General features: G+C 52.2%; 1 protein-coding gene across 3 annotated transcripts in view; it reads right to left on the bottom strand.

Annotated features, from left to right (window-relative positions):
* Nucleotides 1–13,939, bottom strand: part of GPC4 (glypican 4) — a 70,979-nt gene extending 57,040 nt beyond the window's left edge. The window contains exons 1-2 of one of the 3 annotated variants that reach the window (XM_072876930.1): nucleotides 4,110–4,282; nucleotides 3,590–3,985 (exon numbers count right to left, since the gene is read on the bottom strand). Coding sequence is in view for 2 of the 3 variants with exons in the window: in XM_072876928.1 (XP_072733029.1) it covers nucleotides 13,564–13,924 (361 nt within the window). In the remaining variant the exon portion in view is untranslated. Of the gene's footprint in view, nucleotides 1–2,021; nucleotides 2,119–3,589; nucleotides 3,986–4,109; nucleotides 4,283–13,563 lie in introns of those variants that run through there. The other 2 variants (XM_072876928.1, XM_072876929.1) reach the window with 2 other exon arrangements.
* Nucleotides 13,940–14,527: the final 588 nt, after the last annotated feature.

The raw sequence follows: 14,527 nt of genomic DNA, 5'->3' as shown, positions 1-14,527 counted from the left end.
GGCAGGCATCGAAGGGGTTTATTTTGTCTTTTTAAGCACGACCCTGAGCAACCTGGGGGGAGGAACGAGCGCAAACAGGACCTTTGCCATCCCCCTCCCAGGCGGTACCATCCGAAACCCACTGGCAGGAAGGTAAACAGCCCCCGGCATGCCGCGAGCCCCAGGGAAGGGATGGTTGAGTAGAAGGACGGGATATGTTTACCAGTTGTGTTAGTCCTTCCCAAGCAGGGAGAGGGGCTCCCACCCTCCCCACCGCTGCTGCCGTCCCATCCCAGCACCCTCTGTCAGCAAAAACACTCTATAAAAAGTTTGTGGTTAAAAAAAGCCCAGAGGAGAGATGGGCAGTCCCCGCAGCAGGGAGGCATTTAGCAACCCGCAGGCGACACGAAGCGATGCTAGCAGGGCTGAGGCAAGGCTTTAGCGCGGGGGCTGTCGTCAGTGACATTCCTGCATGGGCCGGGTGTCTCCAGTGGACGGCTGCGGCCCCACGGGACGTGGGCTGTGAGCACAGCAGCTTCCCACTGTGGGGATGAACCTGTCCTGTGGATGCACCAGGATAAAACAGGCCAAGAAACACTCGGAGAAGCACCCACAGCAAAGCGGTGAGGGGCCACGCTGGTTCAAATCCACGTGGCCAGGGTACAGCCAAAGGGATAAACACAGGGACAGGGCAAAAAGCACACGGAGGGAAGAGAAGCAGGAGCCAGCAACTCTCCCATGAGAGCCCAAGTGCTGACCACAACCAGGTTTCAGGTCTTTTCAGTGCAGCCAGCCATCAGCATTTCTGTCTACTAGTCAAGTCCTTCCTTATTTTAAACTCTACTCCCTTTTAAAAAAAGAAGGAAAAAAAAGAAAGGAAAAAGCAAAGTTTCCCATCCTCCATCAAAGGGAAAGGCAGGGATGGGAGAAGCATAGCCTTCCAGCCTGGACACCCTGGGACAAAAGTCTGAGCTAACACTCAAGCCTTGAAGCTTCACCCGAGCCCCCAGGTAAGAAAAACATTTTCAAGACTGCCATAGGCTTAGGGACAGTCCTGCTCCTGCTCTCATGCTATTTTCAAACAATGACATTTTTTCCAAAACAAAGTGTTTTGCAATCCTTGAGCAATCCTTTCCTTTTCCAATAAAAAGTGAAATTCTCTTCATTCTCTGCCGGTCGAGACGCACAACCACAGGCACAACCACCAGCTCCCAATCCACCCACCCCACAGACGGCCACGTCAGAGCCCTCTCCCCGGGCTCCCGCGCTGGGCTGGCACCAGGCAGGTCTTGCTGCACCACGAGCTGCTCGCAGAAGATTTAGGAAAGGTTAAACTTTAACTTGAAACTCTTTTACTAAACAGCTTGACTTGTCTTCTGAACCCAGCTCCTGTAATTGAGGGATTTCTCTTACTGTATTTAACTTCCAAGTGTGTTTCTTCTGCTATAAGTTGTTTCCCCAAAACCAAACTGCTCAGTGTCTCAGAATATTAAAATACACATATTACTAAAAAGCCAGAGAGCCAAAGATGACCTGTTTCTCATATCAACATAAATATTTCCAGGTCCTAACAAAGGCACAGAAAAAGTAGCTCTACATCAAAATGTAACTGAAGCCAATAAAGAGATTTGCTCTGAAAAAAATTAATATGAATCAGATCCCAAGGAAGCAGATTTCATGGCACAATCCTCTTATGTTAACTGCCCAGTAGTCTCCCAAACTGCCAGTCCAAAGGCAACATACAGTAAAATTTACATTCTGTGGTCACTCAGACACACATCTGGTGCAAAGGCCCACACTTTAAAATAAAAACCCATTGAAAACATTTCTGGAAGAGCTTCGCAGCTTAAAATCAACACCCAGGAACTAACTGGTCCTGAGCAATTTAACCCCAGAAGACACACGGGCAGTCCCAGCACACATCCCTGGATCCAGCTGGGAGAACACAAGGGGTTAAAACGCGCAGTGGCCTCATGCAGCAGGAGCATGAAGGGCCTATTTAAAAAGAAGAATCAGAAATAAGGAATTTTGCCAGTTTTTACCCCTGATAAATCCGCATTCCAGTCTGTCAGCTATCTTGTTATCCCCAGAGCTGCTGAAGTGTCTTTGGCTGTAACTGTGCATGACTCCGGCTCCGAGTAATGGAAATAAAGTATGTGCATTGCGACTGCAGCATTCCTTTCCCAACCCCAGAAAAAGAAAAGGCAGAGCAGGAGGAGATCCTAGAGCAGCTCAGGGATTTTGTACGGAGAAGTTGGAAAGCTGCTTGCCCCCTACATCGGCCGCCCACCCCACCAAACCTGCTTGGGGAAGGATGCCTAGAAGTTTCAAAGGAGATGCCAAGTTTTGACCGAATACGGCAGCTTTTATTGTCTGCAATAACAAACAAATAAATACTCTTCCAGATTCACAAGTCCAGCTTAGCTGGCAATTTATACCCGGCAAACATTTGGAAGCAGTATTGTAAAATTAAACAAAGCTATCATTTACAGGAAACCCTGCCTCGAGTACAAATTATAGAGTTGTTAAGTTTATCTGGCAATGCCTTGCCCCTGAGTGCTATATAATTATTCCTAAATCTTTCAGGAAAGAATGCAAATATTTTAAAGCCATAATTCATTGACAAGGAGGAAGTCTCCTTTAACCTTTTATGCATATTTTGATACCTAGAAATTAACCCCTACTCGCCACAACTATTTTTCAGTATCCTATTGAGCTGACTGGCGAGCGGGACGGTCCCTGGTTTCGGCAAGGCTGGCCGGGAGTGCCAGGCTCACCTGGCATCCTCACCCACTCGCAGAATGTGTTTTCAAAGCAGCTTTGGGGCTGGTTTGGAGCAGCACCATGCCAGACAGGCTGCTCCCCGTGCGGGAGCCTTCCCGGTAAGGGAGGTTTCAGGCTGCTGAAAAGGCTGGCTGTTCTCACGGGGGTTACGGCAAAAAAGTGGTATAAAGGAGCCTTTAATAAAGTGGAGGGCTGAGTTATGCGGAGTTTTGCTAGCTAGGTGCCTGCCACCGGGATCTCCTCGTCCCTTTGGCAGGCTGGATTCAACAGGGCAGAAACAGCCCTGAGCTCCGTCCCTTTGAGCCTCCTCTACCCACCAAGCCATGGCTCTCCAACCAGCCCCAATTAACTCACATTAATTAGTGGAAGCCATGTGGCCGAGAGCAGTGCCACCTTCCCCAACCCAAAAAAAAAAAGAAAAAAAAAAAAAGAGTTCTGTTTTGCAAAGGAGAAGAAGGTCAACTCATCCTCTGCCCATGCCCTCCCTCCAGCAGCCGAGCCCTTAATCTACCACTGGCAGCAAATCGTTTGGGGTGTATTTCTGAAGAAATGGTCACTTGCAGCCAAAGGGGAGAGGGTGTGCATGCCCCAGGACAGGCAAGCGGCATCTGCAAAGCTACACGTGCAGCCCCGCACCCTCCCAACGGCACCCACTGGGCACCCACTGCACCGCGGGGATCATCCTGCTCCGGAGCAGCCATGCCCTGCCTGCCAGCACTCGGCTCTGCTCTCAGGGCTGCTCTGAAACCATAATGCAGCCGCTATTAAGCTCAAAAGGGGAAAAAAAAAAGAAAAAAAACCACAACCAAACAACACCCAACCTTACCTTTTCAAAAGGTAGTGCTCATGCTATTGTATTCTCCTCCCAGTGACATTATTTATTTAGTAAGAGCTCAGCGGTGGGTGTTATCCCCTGGCACTACCCGGCAGTTTCTCGGCACCGCTGCTCCGACGGCGGGATGCTGCGGGAGGCAGGCGCTGGCAGCCTGTCGTGCAGCAACACCACTGCGCACAATTACTCAGACACGGGAAGCAAACAAGTACTATATCAAGGTCAGGCTGCAGCAGTTAATCCAGTAGCTTTGTATACTCAAACAATATCTGTGATGCACGTCGACCATCACAGATTAGAGCTTCTGACACGGTGGATCTCGGAGGCAAAAGGACTTGGCTTCTTCCTCCCGGTGGAAGCAGGTCAGTGGATTCGCTTCCTTGCCAATGGCTAAAACCAAGAGGTTTTAATACGAAGATGAGCACTGTACTGAGAAATCGCCCAAAATGGATTTAAACCCAACTCCACCAAGATGCTACGATGCCCAAACCGCTACAATGCTCCAAACCGCTACCTGGGTCTTTCAGAAGTTGTCCTGGCGATACAAGTCCCCTTTGCCTCCTCTCCTTTGCAATGACAAGTTGTGAGCTTTCCTCCGCTCCTGGAGCCAGGGAAGGGAGGCTAGGCCAGGCTGAAAGCCCTCGCGCCGCCTCCTCGCCCCGGCGTGAGCCTGACGCCGTGCTCAGGGAACGGGGAGGCAGAAGCCTGTAAAACCGAACCAGCAAGCGATTGCACTAGAAGAAAGCAATCTCATTATGAGAGCTAATGAAAGCAAACCACAATTATTATGTAAACAGCACTGAATCATTAGCAGACACTATCAAAGCCATTTTTCCCCCCACCGAGAAAAAAAGCATACAGTCCTATGGCACCCTCAGCTCCATCTCTGAACCGAGCCAAAACTCAGGAGGAAGCCTGTGTTTTCCTCCAGTCCAAACCAAACCAGCGGCACCGCTCTGATCTCCAATCTGCACACCGGGTTTCTGCCAGCCGCCTGCTCCCGGTGCCTCTGCCCTGGCAGGGGGGCATTCCCGCTGGTGCCACACCACCTCGTCCCACCGGGCACCCTGTGCTCCCCCAAAACTGCCGGCCACCACGCTTTAGAAACCCAAAGGTTGGCAGGTGGGCAAAAAAAATCCACCCCGCACTACTCAGAGCACAGGTAAAGCCCACCTGGGTGCCCACGCGTACCTGGCAGGGGAATTATTTTCCATCAGGCTTATGATTGTGCTGGTTTCTTTGATCACATAAATGCCCTGTCCTCCCATGGGAACGGGCCAAGGAAAGCCAGGGAGGGTGCAGGAGGTTATTCTTCCTCCTTACTGCCATCATGAAAAGTCTCTCCCTATCACAAATTTATTTCTAATAGCACCCGCCAGAGCTAGGTGAAGCTGCTTGCTCTTTAATCTTCCGGGGGCAAAGTTACCTTTAAAACAAACAAGCAAGCAAGCTCCCTTGTAAAGAGGACACTGCCAGCCAGTTGGCTATAAAGACACTCCAACAAGATCCTCGTGCTTGTAGGAGAAGCAAAAAACTGCATTTCAGCCCAGTAAAAATCCTGGCTCCGTCTTTATGTTCCAAGAATGCCGAATCAAAACAGGCTCTGCTCCTTAAAAAGAGGAAAGTACAAAGAAGCAAAAAGTTTGTATTAAAACCCATGTAATCTTTTTAAAACACCATTATTAGAACCTGTAGCACCAGCCAAGAGTGATTTATCACCCCCTGTCATCGCAGCCTGCAACACAGAGCTTTTTATACCAAACTGTCAATGCTACCAAGCTAAAGCCCCGGCTCATAATTTCTTAAAGCTGGCCCTCCGCTGCCAGCAAATCCCCTAGAGCCCCGGGGACGCGGGGCCCAGCGCGCTGCTGCTCCTCCATCAGAGCCGCTGCCGGGGTTCCAGCCACGCGGGGCGACGCGACCCAACGCCGAGCATCCAGCACGGGCTCTGCACGGAGCTTCGAAGCAGGAGGACGTTACGAGTCAACGCAGGTAAACGATTCGCCAAGGGTTGTTTCGGCTTCTTTCAAAAGGAAAGTCAACCGGCCGTAAAGGCTTTAACTACATTTTCCGATGCGAGCACGCCCCTTCGAGGGACGTACCACGAGGTGCCCGGATTTCACGGGGCGAGCGGTCAGAGCTCTCTGAAAACCAGACACCCTCACATTTGGGGTTTTCCTGTGAAGTTGTTACTCTAACACACCCCAAATCACCAGTAATTTCTAGAATAGCACTACAAACCACAAGAGGTTAAACTGACTGCACTTTACTTAAACTAACCTAAGTGTGACCCCTGGAAAGGAACAGCTATTGGATGTCGTGGTTCTGTAGAAACTCAATTACCAAGCCAATTTCCTATGAGCATTTTTAAAAAAAGAAGAAAAAAAAAAAGCAGAAACAATGCTGACAATGTGTAAGGGCCACATATTTTCACCTCCCGAAAGCTGCAGCCTAGCCTGTATAAGAACAGTTCCTATTCCCACAAAAATGTTGAAACATATTTTAAACATTTCATCATTTTTTGCTCCCATCTGAATTTGCTTAAAACCCAGACAATTCTCAACTTCTAAATTGGAAGCATTAAGAGAAATACTCCTTTGAAATCCTTCGCTCAGGGCAGCTCCTCTCTGCTGACCACATACCTCTCCTATACCAAAACCAGCCGAGCGAGGAGTCCCTCACAGGGAACTCACATACGTCCAAGTCCATCAGCCACCGATTGCATAAACCACAGAAAATCTGAGTAGAAAGACTGGAAACGAACAGATTTTTTTTTTCTGTTGCTTAAAAGATGAACAAAAAAAAAGGTATTTCTAAGAGTGCTTTTTTCGGGGGGAGGAGAAATCAGGCAATGCTTTACATTGGGAAAGAGGCACTACGACCCTAATTTCATGTTAAAATCAACATTGGCCAGCCCCTGACGAAGGCCAATCCCACCCAGTAGGTACCCCCACACACACTTTTTAAGCACTGTCTCCGTCCCTTCAAGCACCGCGCTTTGGCAGTGAGGTGACGCGCCGCTGCCCTTGGGGACCACCACTCCTTCCCCATCCCAGCTCGCCCCTCTCCCAGGCCCCACGGGGACACGAGACGTGCCGGACCGCAAGGCAGGAACCAGCGGGGAAGAAGGGCAGAGATGCCTGCACCAGCCAGAGCCGTTTGCAAACAGAAAACGCCATCCTAAGAAAACCACCATAGCCACATCATCGTGGGGGCAAAGCCTGACGACAGCCCACGTGGCTGCCACCAGCCCCACGCACGTAAAGCCTCCAACGCCTCCTCATCAGCTCCCCTCTTCCCAACATGCTGCTTTTATCCAAGCGTCTTTCCCGGACCAGAAAGATGTAAACAAGAGGAAAATCCCCCAGAATAAACATGGTGCTTCCGCTGCAGCCTCCGCGGGGCTGCACAGGCAAAGAAAAACACAGAAGGCCCAAAATCTCTGCTACAAAGGCAAAATAGTTTTATGAAACACTAAGGAAAGTCTTTAACAAACCAGGAAGCAGGTAAGACGGGCTACAGCAAAGTCATTCTCTTTTAATTAAAATGCTTGGCAATTAAAAGAATAATACAAGCAGCAGCTTTCTTCCCGAGATGCACAAATCCCAGTGGACAGCACAAACCGCCCCTTCCAGGGCACCGGAGGGCTTTGCTATGGGGCATCTTGGAGCACACAAGGTAATTTAGGGAGCAAGGGGGAAATTTAAGAGTTTTCCCCGGCCTTTGCATTGCTTAGCAATGGGAGAAGGAAGTTATCTTCATAATCTCAAAAGAAAGAGAAAGCAGGAGGAATGTGAGGAATGCGAGGAGGTTATTGCCCTGGAGACCGGAGCTGGCAGCCCGCTCTCAGCCGCCGGGGAGGAGACGCACACCCTGACCTCTTTGGCTAACAAGAATTTCCTTGCCAAAAAGAAAAAAAAAAAAAAGGCAGAACAAAAGCAGGGAATCGGTCCCAGAGTGTCGTTCCTCTTCTTGGAGGAGGCAAAGGATTTGGAGCAGACGGGATAATCCTGATGCTCCCTCCTGTGGTTTGGGGAGGAGACCAGGAGAGAGATCTCAAGGATTGAGCCCTTGCAACTCAACACACACATGCACATCCATAGAAGTCCCATGGTAAGCACCCCTCTGCTTATCAGGGGAACGGCTATGGGTGGAGGGGATGGGAGGCGAGAACCACACGTCCGACACCTCTCTGGCAGCTGGCAGCCCTTCTCCATCCACACAGGCTCTGGGGCACTGCCAGGGTTGACAACCCATGCAACATAACCAGGACGGTGGGGTCTGCACGAGCCACCAGCCAACATCGCAGAGCAGGCTAAGACCATGGACATCACCACCCCGAATAACCTGGGATCCTTCCAGCCTCCTGACAGAGGTCCCAGCCCTGCTAGGCAGACACTACCTGCGCCTCCAAGACAGAAGATGCTTGCCTGGGACCTTCTCCCATCAGAGCCACCTCACACCCATGGTTTGCACGCAGCAGAGATGCTTCGGCCTAAACTTCCTTGGGTCCGCAGGTATCAAGGATAAATACTGCGGTGTAGGGGAGAGGCAGAGACCCGAGGCCAACCTAGCATCTCGCTGCTGTGCCGGCCTTGCTCCGCTGCCGTTTTAGCAAGAATAAAAAGTCTGTTGACATACGAAAGCCACAGAAGATCTCCCTGAAACTACAAAACAGTACTGAAAACATTGTGCAGCTCAGGCCTCCTGCACAATGTACACACTTCTATTCAGCCTCTTAAAAAACAGCTACATGTCTAAGGAAACATCTGATAATTAAGGCAATTTTAACAATAGATAATAATTTGACTATGAATTGTATGGAATGTAATGACTGCTTATTCTGGCAAAAAAAACAGAACTTTCTATGAAGTGTCTGCCAAGGAAAACGATACTCCCACTCAGCCCAGACCACTGCAAGCAGTTGCTGCTAACCACATGCTTCACGCTGCCGGCTGCTAGGACACGGCGTGCTGCTGCAGTTGAACAAAACCCCGCGCTGCAGATTTACAGAGAGAAAGTAGAGTCCCAGGCAAGCGGCGGCCAGAGCCATGAGTCAGTCAGGGGCCGCCGCCGGCTCTCACCAATGCTCGCCGAGCCACCCGGCCGCCAACTCCGGATGCCGGGGCACTCGCCGGTGGCCTGCGGGCGACTTGCATGCTGCCAGCTCCCCCCTCCCGCTGTTTCCAGTTGCTAAATGACATTAGAAGCAGCTAAAAATACTTCAAGCGATTCTCTCATTTACTTTTCCATGCCAGCACTTGCGTTTGCTGCAAGGACGTTCTCCAACGGTCACTTCCCCACCCACGGGTGGTCAGGCAATTGATCCATTAATGCATGCTGGGCAGGAGAAACCACCCTGCCCGCCAAGGACCACTGCCTTTGCTGGACAAGAGTCTTGCAACAGCTCCACAGCTGGTGGCCAGGTAGCTCCACACCTTCAAACAGACGGTGAGAAGGACCAGGTATTATCTGGTACTTCTTGTACCCCAACGAGCCCAGGAGCTGTCTTGTGCAAACTGACTGCAACAGGCTCAGCAGTGCCAGACAGCACAAGTAACAGAGTCCTGGACGAGATCCAGAAACGGTTTCTCTGTTGGAAGAGGCCACATGGAAGAGAAGCACGTGAAAACTAAAAAAGCATTTGCTGAACTTTATACATAAAACAGCAATGCCAACAAAGCAACTTTCCCAATCGACCATGGTGGCACATCTGGGTGACGCATCGGCAACAGCACCCAGCTGACAACCATAAACATGCTGGGGACGAGTGAGCAGCAGGACATCGGGGCACCCCTGCCAAAGTTACTCTGGGCAAAATCCCATGAGTCAAAAAATCAATGGCCAAGTGATTTCCTCTGTCACGGTGAAAGAACCGCTCTCCATCACTCCCAACAAATGAATGCAGATAGTCCATTGATTTGGTTTAAATAGAGACAAAGATTACACCGAGCATCTTTACTAAGACTGAACACGGAGCACTGCTTGCGCCCAGCTCCCTGCAAAGGCAGGCTCCAGGCTCGCTCTGTGCTCCCCAACAGGGCATCCTCCACTCGAGCCTGCCTCCGAGCCACCATGAAATCAGGACAGCACTGCCAGCGAGGGAAGGCATTACAGTTCTGCAGGAAATTCACAGGTTAACTGATAACACTTTCCACCAACAGGCAAGATTTTTTTTTTCCCTTTTCAGTCCAGGAAAAGAAACATCTATTTCTTCCAATTAGCAGGAAAAAGGAAGGCATTTCCATCCGTTTAACACCTGAGGGCAAGAAGGAGCCTCTTGAAAGAAATGTTGGGGTTTTTTGTTTTTAAATCACAGCCACCTACTGTGGGTCTCCAGATGCCACCAACACCAGCTCGCTTTGCATTTCGTTCTGCAGCTGCACCACACCAGGTGTAAGCAGCCCCTGCAGACAGTCACTCCCAGGGAGTTTTGCTCCATCACCACCACAGTCCCGAGACACGTGGGTTCAATAAGGAATGATAAGTTCCGGGTAGCGTTTGAACAAAGTGAGCAACTACAGGCTGTAGGACCGAGACGTTCCTGAGATGTGCCCTTTCCTCAGGAAACTTTGAAAGTCATCTTAAAACCAGTTACGAGGTGATGCTCTGCCCACACCACCTACTATCTAGACATTATCAAGACTCAAGTTTCACAAACCATCTACATCAGCTCTACACAAGCACTGATCTCTCCAGCAACAGCAGCAAGATTGCATCTCACCACTGACATGAGCTTTGCAACATACATATCACAGAGCTATAGGTGCAGAAGCTACTAAAGATCACTCAGATACAAGGCAGTAGCAAATGGCCATGACTTAAGAAATGCTTCCATGCAGATTTCTAGCAGTACTCTGTCTTTACACCTCTAACACCATGTTAACATAAAAGGAAACAATTTCTGTATGTTCCACACTACAAATAACACATTATACACTTCTTATCAAGCAAGCAATGAGTTGACCAGCTGCGCACTTCTTTCAGAAATGTTTATGTACTTCAGCAAGATATAACCTGCCATTTATGCATATTCGAATTACATCCTAAACCTGGTCTAAACAAATAATAAACTGAACTCCTAGGTAATTATGGACAAGCAATAGCCATTTAATGCAACTGAAATAGCAATGATAGAGACAAAAAGATTGCTGGAATGGGCCCTTTCTTGAAAGAAAAGAAGTTGCACACACCTACTGCTCCAGGAGAAGATAAACGCGGCAAAAAAGTGCACGTGAGATGCTGCTAAACCCCAAATGACTCTTCTGCCCATCCGGTGAGGATGAGTTTCACCTGCTGTCACGCAGCCCAGTGCAGGGGCACATCTGCCCACGCTGCCCGGGTGCTTCACTTTGACAATTCAAAGCCATCGTTTTGTAGGATGGGTAATCCCCACTGTGACAGTAAAGAAGTCACTACACTTACAGAAACTAATTTGCCACAGCTTTTAGGACACCTTTTTGGAAAGTTGCTAGGACGTTTCTGTCTGTGCACTGTGATCTAAAGCAATTCTGCAAGAGAATGGGAGAATAAAGCACAATCCACCAAACCGGTACAAAAATGTAAAGAAGAACGTGATGGACTTCAGACTTGAGTTCATGCCAGTAACAGCTATGTTCCTTACACTACCGCATCAGAATCACAGCCCGTTGAACCCTCTTCAACCTGTTCTCCACCATGATTTGGCAAGCAGAGTGCTACCACGCAAAAATCATCAGTTTCCACCATCACCTCAATGGGATGCTTGCCCAAACACAGAGCGCTTTCCCATATGCATTTATCTCGTTCTCAGTGATTAGCCGGGCTTCCAGGTAAGCGCCTTTCCAATTCACTTGGAAAACACACCGCTATCACCTGAAACACCAACTGAAATCAAAGGTTTGGCAAGTGGTTCATTTTTTCAAGACACAATACACACCGCGGACCTTTCGCCCTGGTGTCAGACCTCAGCCTCCAGCATTGTCACGGGCGCGTTTCCCACCCAGCTCACAGCACACCGGTTCCCCGTGCTGATCCTGCAAAGGCAACGGCAGGTGAAGCACCGCACGCTCAGCAAGTTAAAAACCAGCAGCAGGGCGAGCAGCTACCACCTGCATACATGAGCTGAGAGGCAAGAGAGGGGATCCGGAGCCTCTAAACACAACACACACCAAAACCACGTGAATTTGCAGGGGGAATGTGAAACTGCAGCAGGTGTAGCACCCCACTTGAGGTTTAAGCACAGTCACACTTGAGGTACACCACACTTTAAAGCCATACACATCTCTTTTAAAGACTTCCACCATCCTCTCCGAAACACCCTGCAGAGCAGGATGACATTTAAAACGTAACTTTGCAAGACCTGTTGCTTTCCAAGCAACGCCAGACACAGACTCCCCGCACCCCTGGAACAGCGACATAACTCAGCCGATATTTTCAGCGTGTCATTGCGGAAAGCCCTTCTTTTGTCAAATAATCTTACCTTGCTCATCACATTTCTCTGACCCCTTATTTCAAAAGCACAGGGTCAAACCACCAACTGCTGAGCCCCAAATGGAAGCCCTGTCAGCATGACCTACTCCCAACATCCTCCAAACCTCACAAAGTCATCTTAAACAACAATACATAAAATAAGGACTAGGCCAAACCTTCCGGACATACGAGGAAGCCTGCTCACGTCCTGATCCTACATCGATGAGGGCTGGGCTCAAATCAAATCCAAGCCTATTTATTAGAGACCATTTTACAAAGCAGGGAGTGTGAAGGGGAGAGAGTATTTTAACTGCAACCAGTCAGACGTTTCTCATTAAAATATTTCTTGGAGAAGTAAACGGACCCACAATTTTATTCAAACAGATGTAGGCTAAACGCATATCATTAGTCTGACAATATAAAAGCGCTAAAATCATTTTAGCTTTGTCAGTGAAAAGGATAACGTATACATATCTGGAGGGCACACCAATGGTAAAGATTACCCCCAGCTTCTATCTTAGCCATCTAAAGGTATTTACTTGGGGTCTGTCTGTGTTGTGACAGTGTCCTAGACCGAAATGAATGCCTCTAACACTCCACATTTTTGAGCCATTCAGTCATGCATTTTTGTTATTGTTGAAAGTAGTGCGAAATTGCAGTGCATGAGCTGGAGTCCTTGGTGGTCTCCGAGGATTCCAGCTAAAAAGGCACTTCCTTTGTTCCGTGGAGAATGCGGTCCAGTAGGTCATTCAGAAGGGGAAATAAAAGCAGCGGCCCTGGGAGGGAGATGAAGGACGAAACAAAAAGAATAAAGTGTTTTGGGTGTGAGCACATTAGCTACCATTTCCTACTGCTGCCGGCTGCGAGCACTCCTGTCCCCTGGATGCGCAAGAACCTCGGGATGAAGGCGGAGGGAAGAAAGAAAAAGGGGAAAAAAAAAAAAGAAAAAAGAAACCATTTCTCCGTCCCTTCGCCAGCAGGCCGCCGGGCCAGCGGCACCTGGGGCGGGACGGGGCCGCCCGCCGCCGCGCTCCCCCGCCGGGGAAAAAGGCAGCCCAAGGGCAGGCAGCGCCCGCTCCGCCGCCGCGCAACGCGCCGGCCGAGCGGCGGGGCGCGGAGCCGGCAACAGGCGCGGTCCCGCCCGCCGCCCCGGCACGGGGGGGGGGTGCCGAGCGCGCCGGGCTGCGGGCAGCCGCGCCGGGTCCTACGGCGCGCCCCGGCCAGCCGGGGCGGGATAAGCGCCGAGCTCCGGGGAGGGCAGGCGAAGCGAACCGAGCCGAGCCCAGCCGGGCGCCCCGAGCCGAGCTCCGGGGAGGCGAACCGAGCCGAGCTCCGGGGAGGCGAGGCGGGCAGCGCGCCCCGCTCCGGGCCGGGCCGTGCCCCGCGCTGCGGGGGGGCGCCGGGCCGGGGGGCGCCGGGCCGGGGGGCGCCGGGCCGGGGGGAGCCGGGCGCGCACCCCGCGCTCCGCGGGGCCGGGCCGAGCGCGCACAAAGGCGGCGGCGACGACCGCGACTCACCGCTGATCTCGTGGCTGGGCGCTTCGCTCTGGCTGAAGCCCTTGGCGGCGTAGAGCCTCCGCACTTCGGAGCAACTTTTGGCGCGGGGCTCGGCGGCCAGCAGCAGCGGCAGGCTGAGGGCGGCTAAAGTGCAGAGGAGGGGCGGCAGGCAGCCGCGCCGCCGGGGCATGGTGCGGGCGGGCAGGGGCCGCCGGGGCCGGGCGAGAGCGCCCCGAGGCCGGAGCCGGCTCTCCGCCGAGCCTGCCCCGCCGCGCCGCGCAGGAGCCGCGCCCGCTGCCGTGCACCCCGCTCCGCTGCGGCTCCGCTCCGCTGGCCCGGCGTACGGCGGCGCTCTGCTAACTTGGCCCGGCAGGAAGCACATGGGGTGGTGGTGGTGGAGGAGGAGGAGGAGGAGGAGAAGGAGGGAGGCGGGGAGGGCGGCAGCCAAGCAGGATCGCGCAGGGCCGGGACAAGCCTCTGCAGCCCCCGGGAAAATCAGGAGCTGGGATCCGCCCGCCCAGCGAGGCGGAGCGGAGCCCGGGGCTGCCCGCCCGCCCTCCCCGCCGCCGGCCTGGCCCGGCCCGGCCCGGCCCCGAGCGGGCGCCCCCTCCCCGGGGCGCGCCCCGCTGCGCCCGCCGCCTGCGGGGAGCCCGGCCCGCGCCCGCCGCGCCCGGCTCTGCCCGCAGCCAAGTCCCCGCCAGCCGGGGGACTCCGAGGTCCTCGCCTCCCAGCAGGGCTGGCCCCAGCCCGGAGCCGGCTCTGAGCATCCCCCGGCCGTGGGGAGTTCGCACCGGGCATCCACGCTCCCGTCCAAAGTGCCCCGCAAGGGAAAGCGAAATTCCGTGGTAGGGGTTGGAAAGGGCTGGGTTGGCTGTTCGTCCTTAACTGGAGGTGTAGATGGTTCAGCTCTGCTCCAGGTTTAATAGGTTCACCAAGCTGGCGAATTTTGACATCGCTGTGACAGGTTTGAACTATGTGCATGAAA

This window comes from Ciconia boyciana, chromosome 12 (assembly GCF_034638445.1).
Source record: "Ciconia boyciana chromosome 12, ASM3463844v1, whole genome shotgun sequence".
NCBI classification, from domain to species: domain Eukaryota; kingdom Metazoa; phylum Chordata; class Aves; order Ciconiiformes; family Ciconiidae; genus Ciconia; species Ciconia boyciana.
Note: the sequence above shows the minus strand (reverse complement) of the source record. Positions and strands in the feature narration are given on the sequence as shown.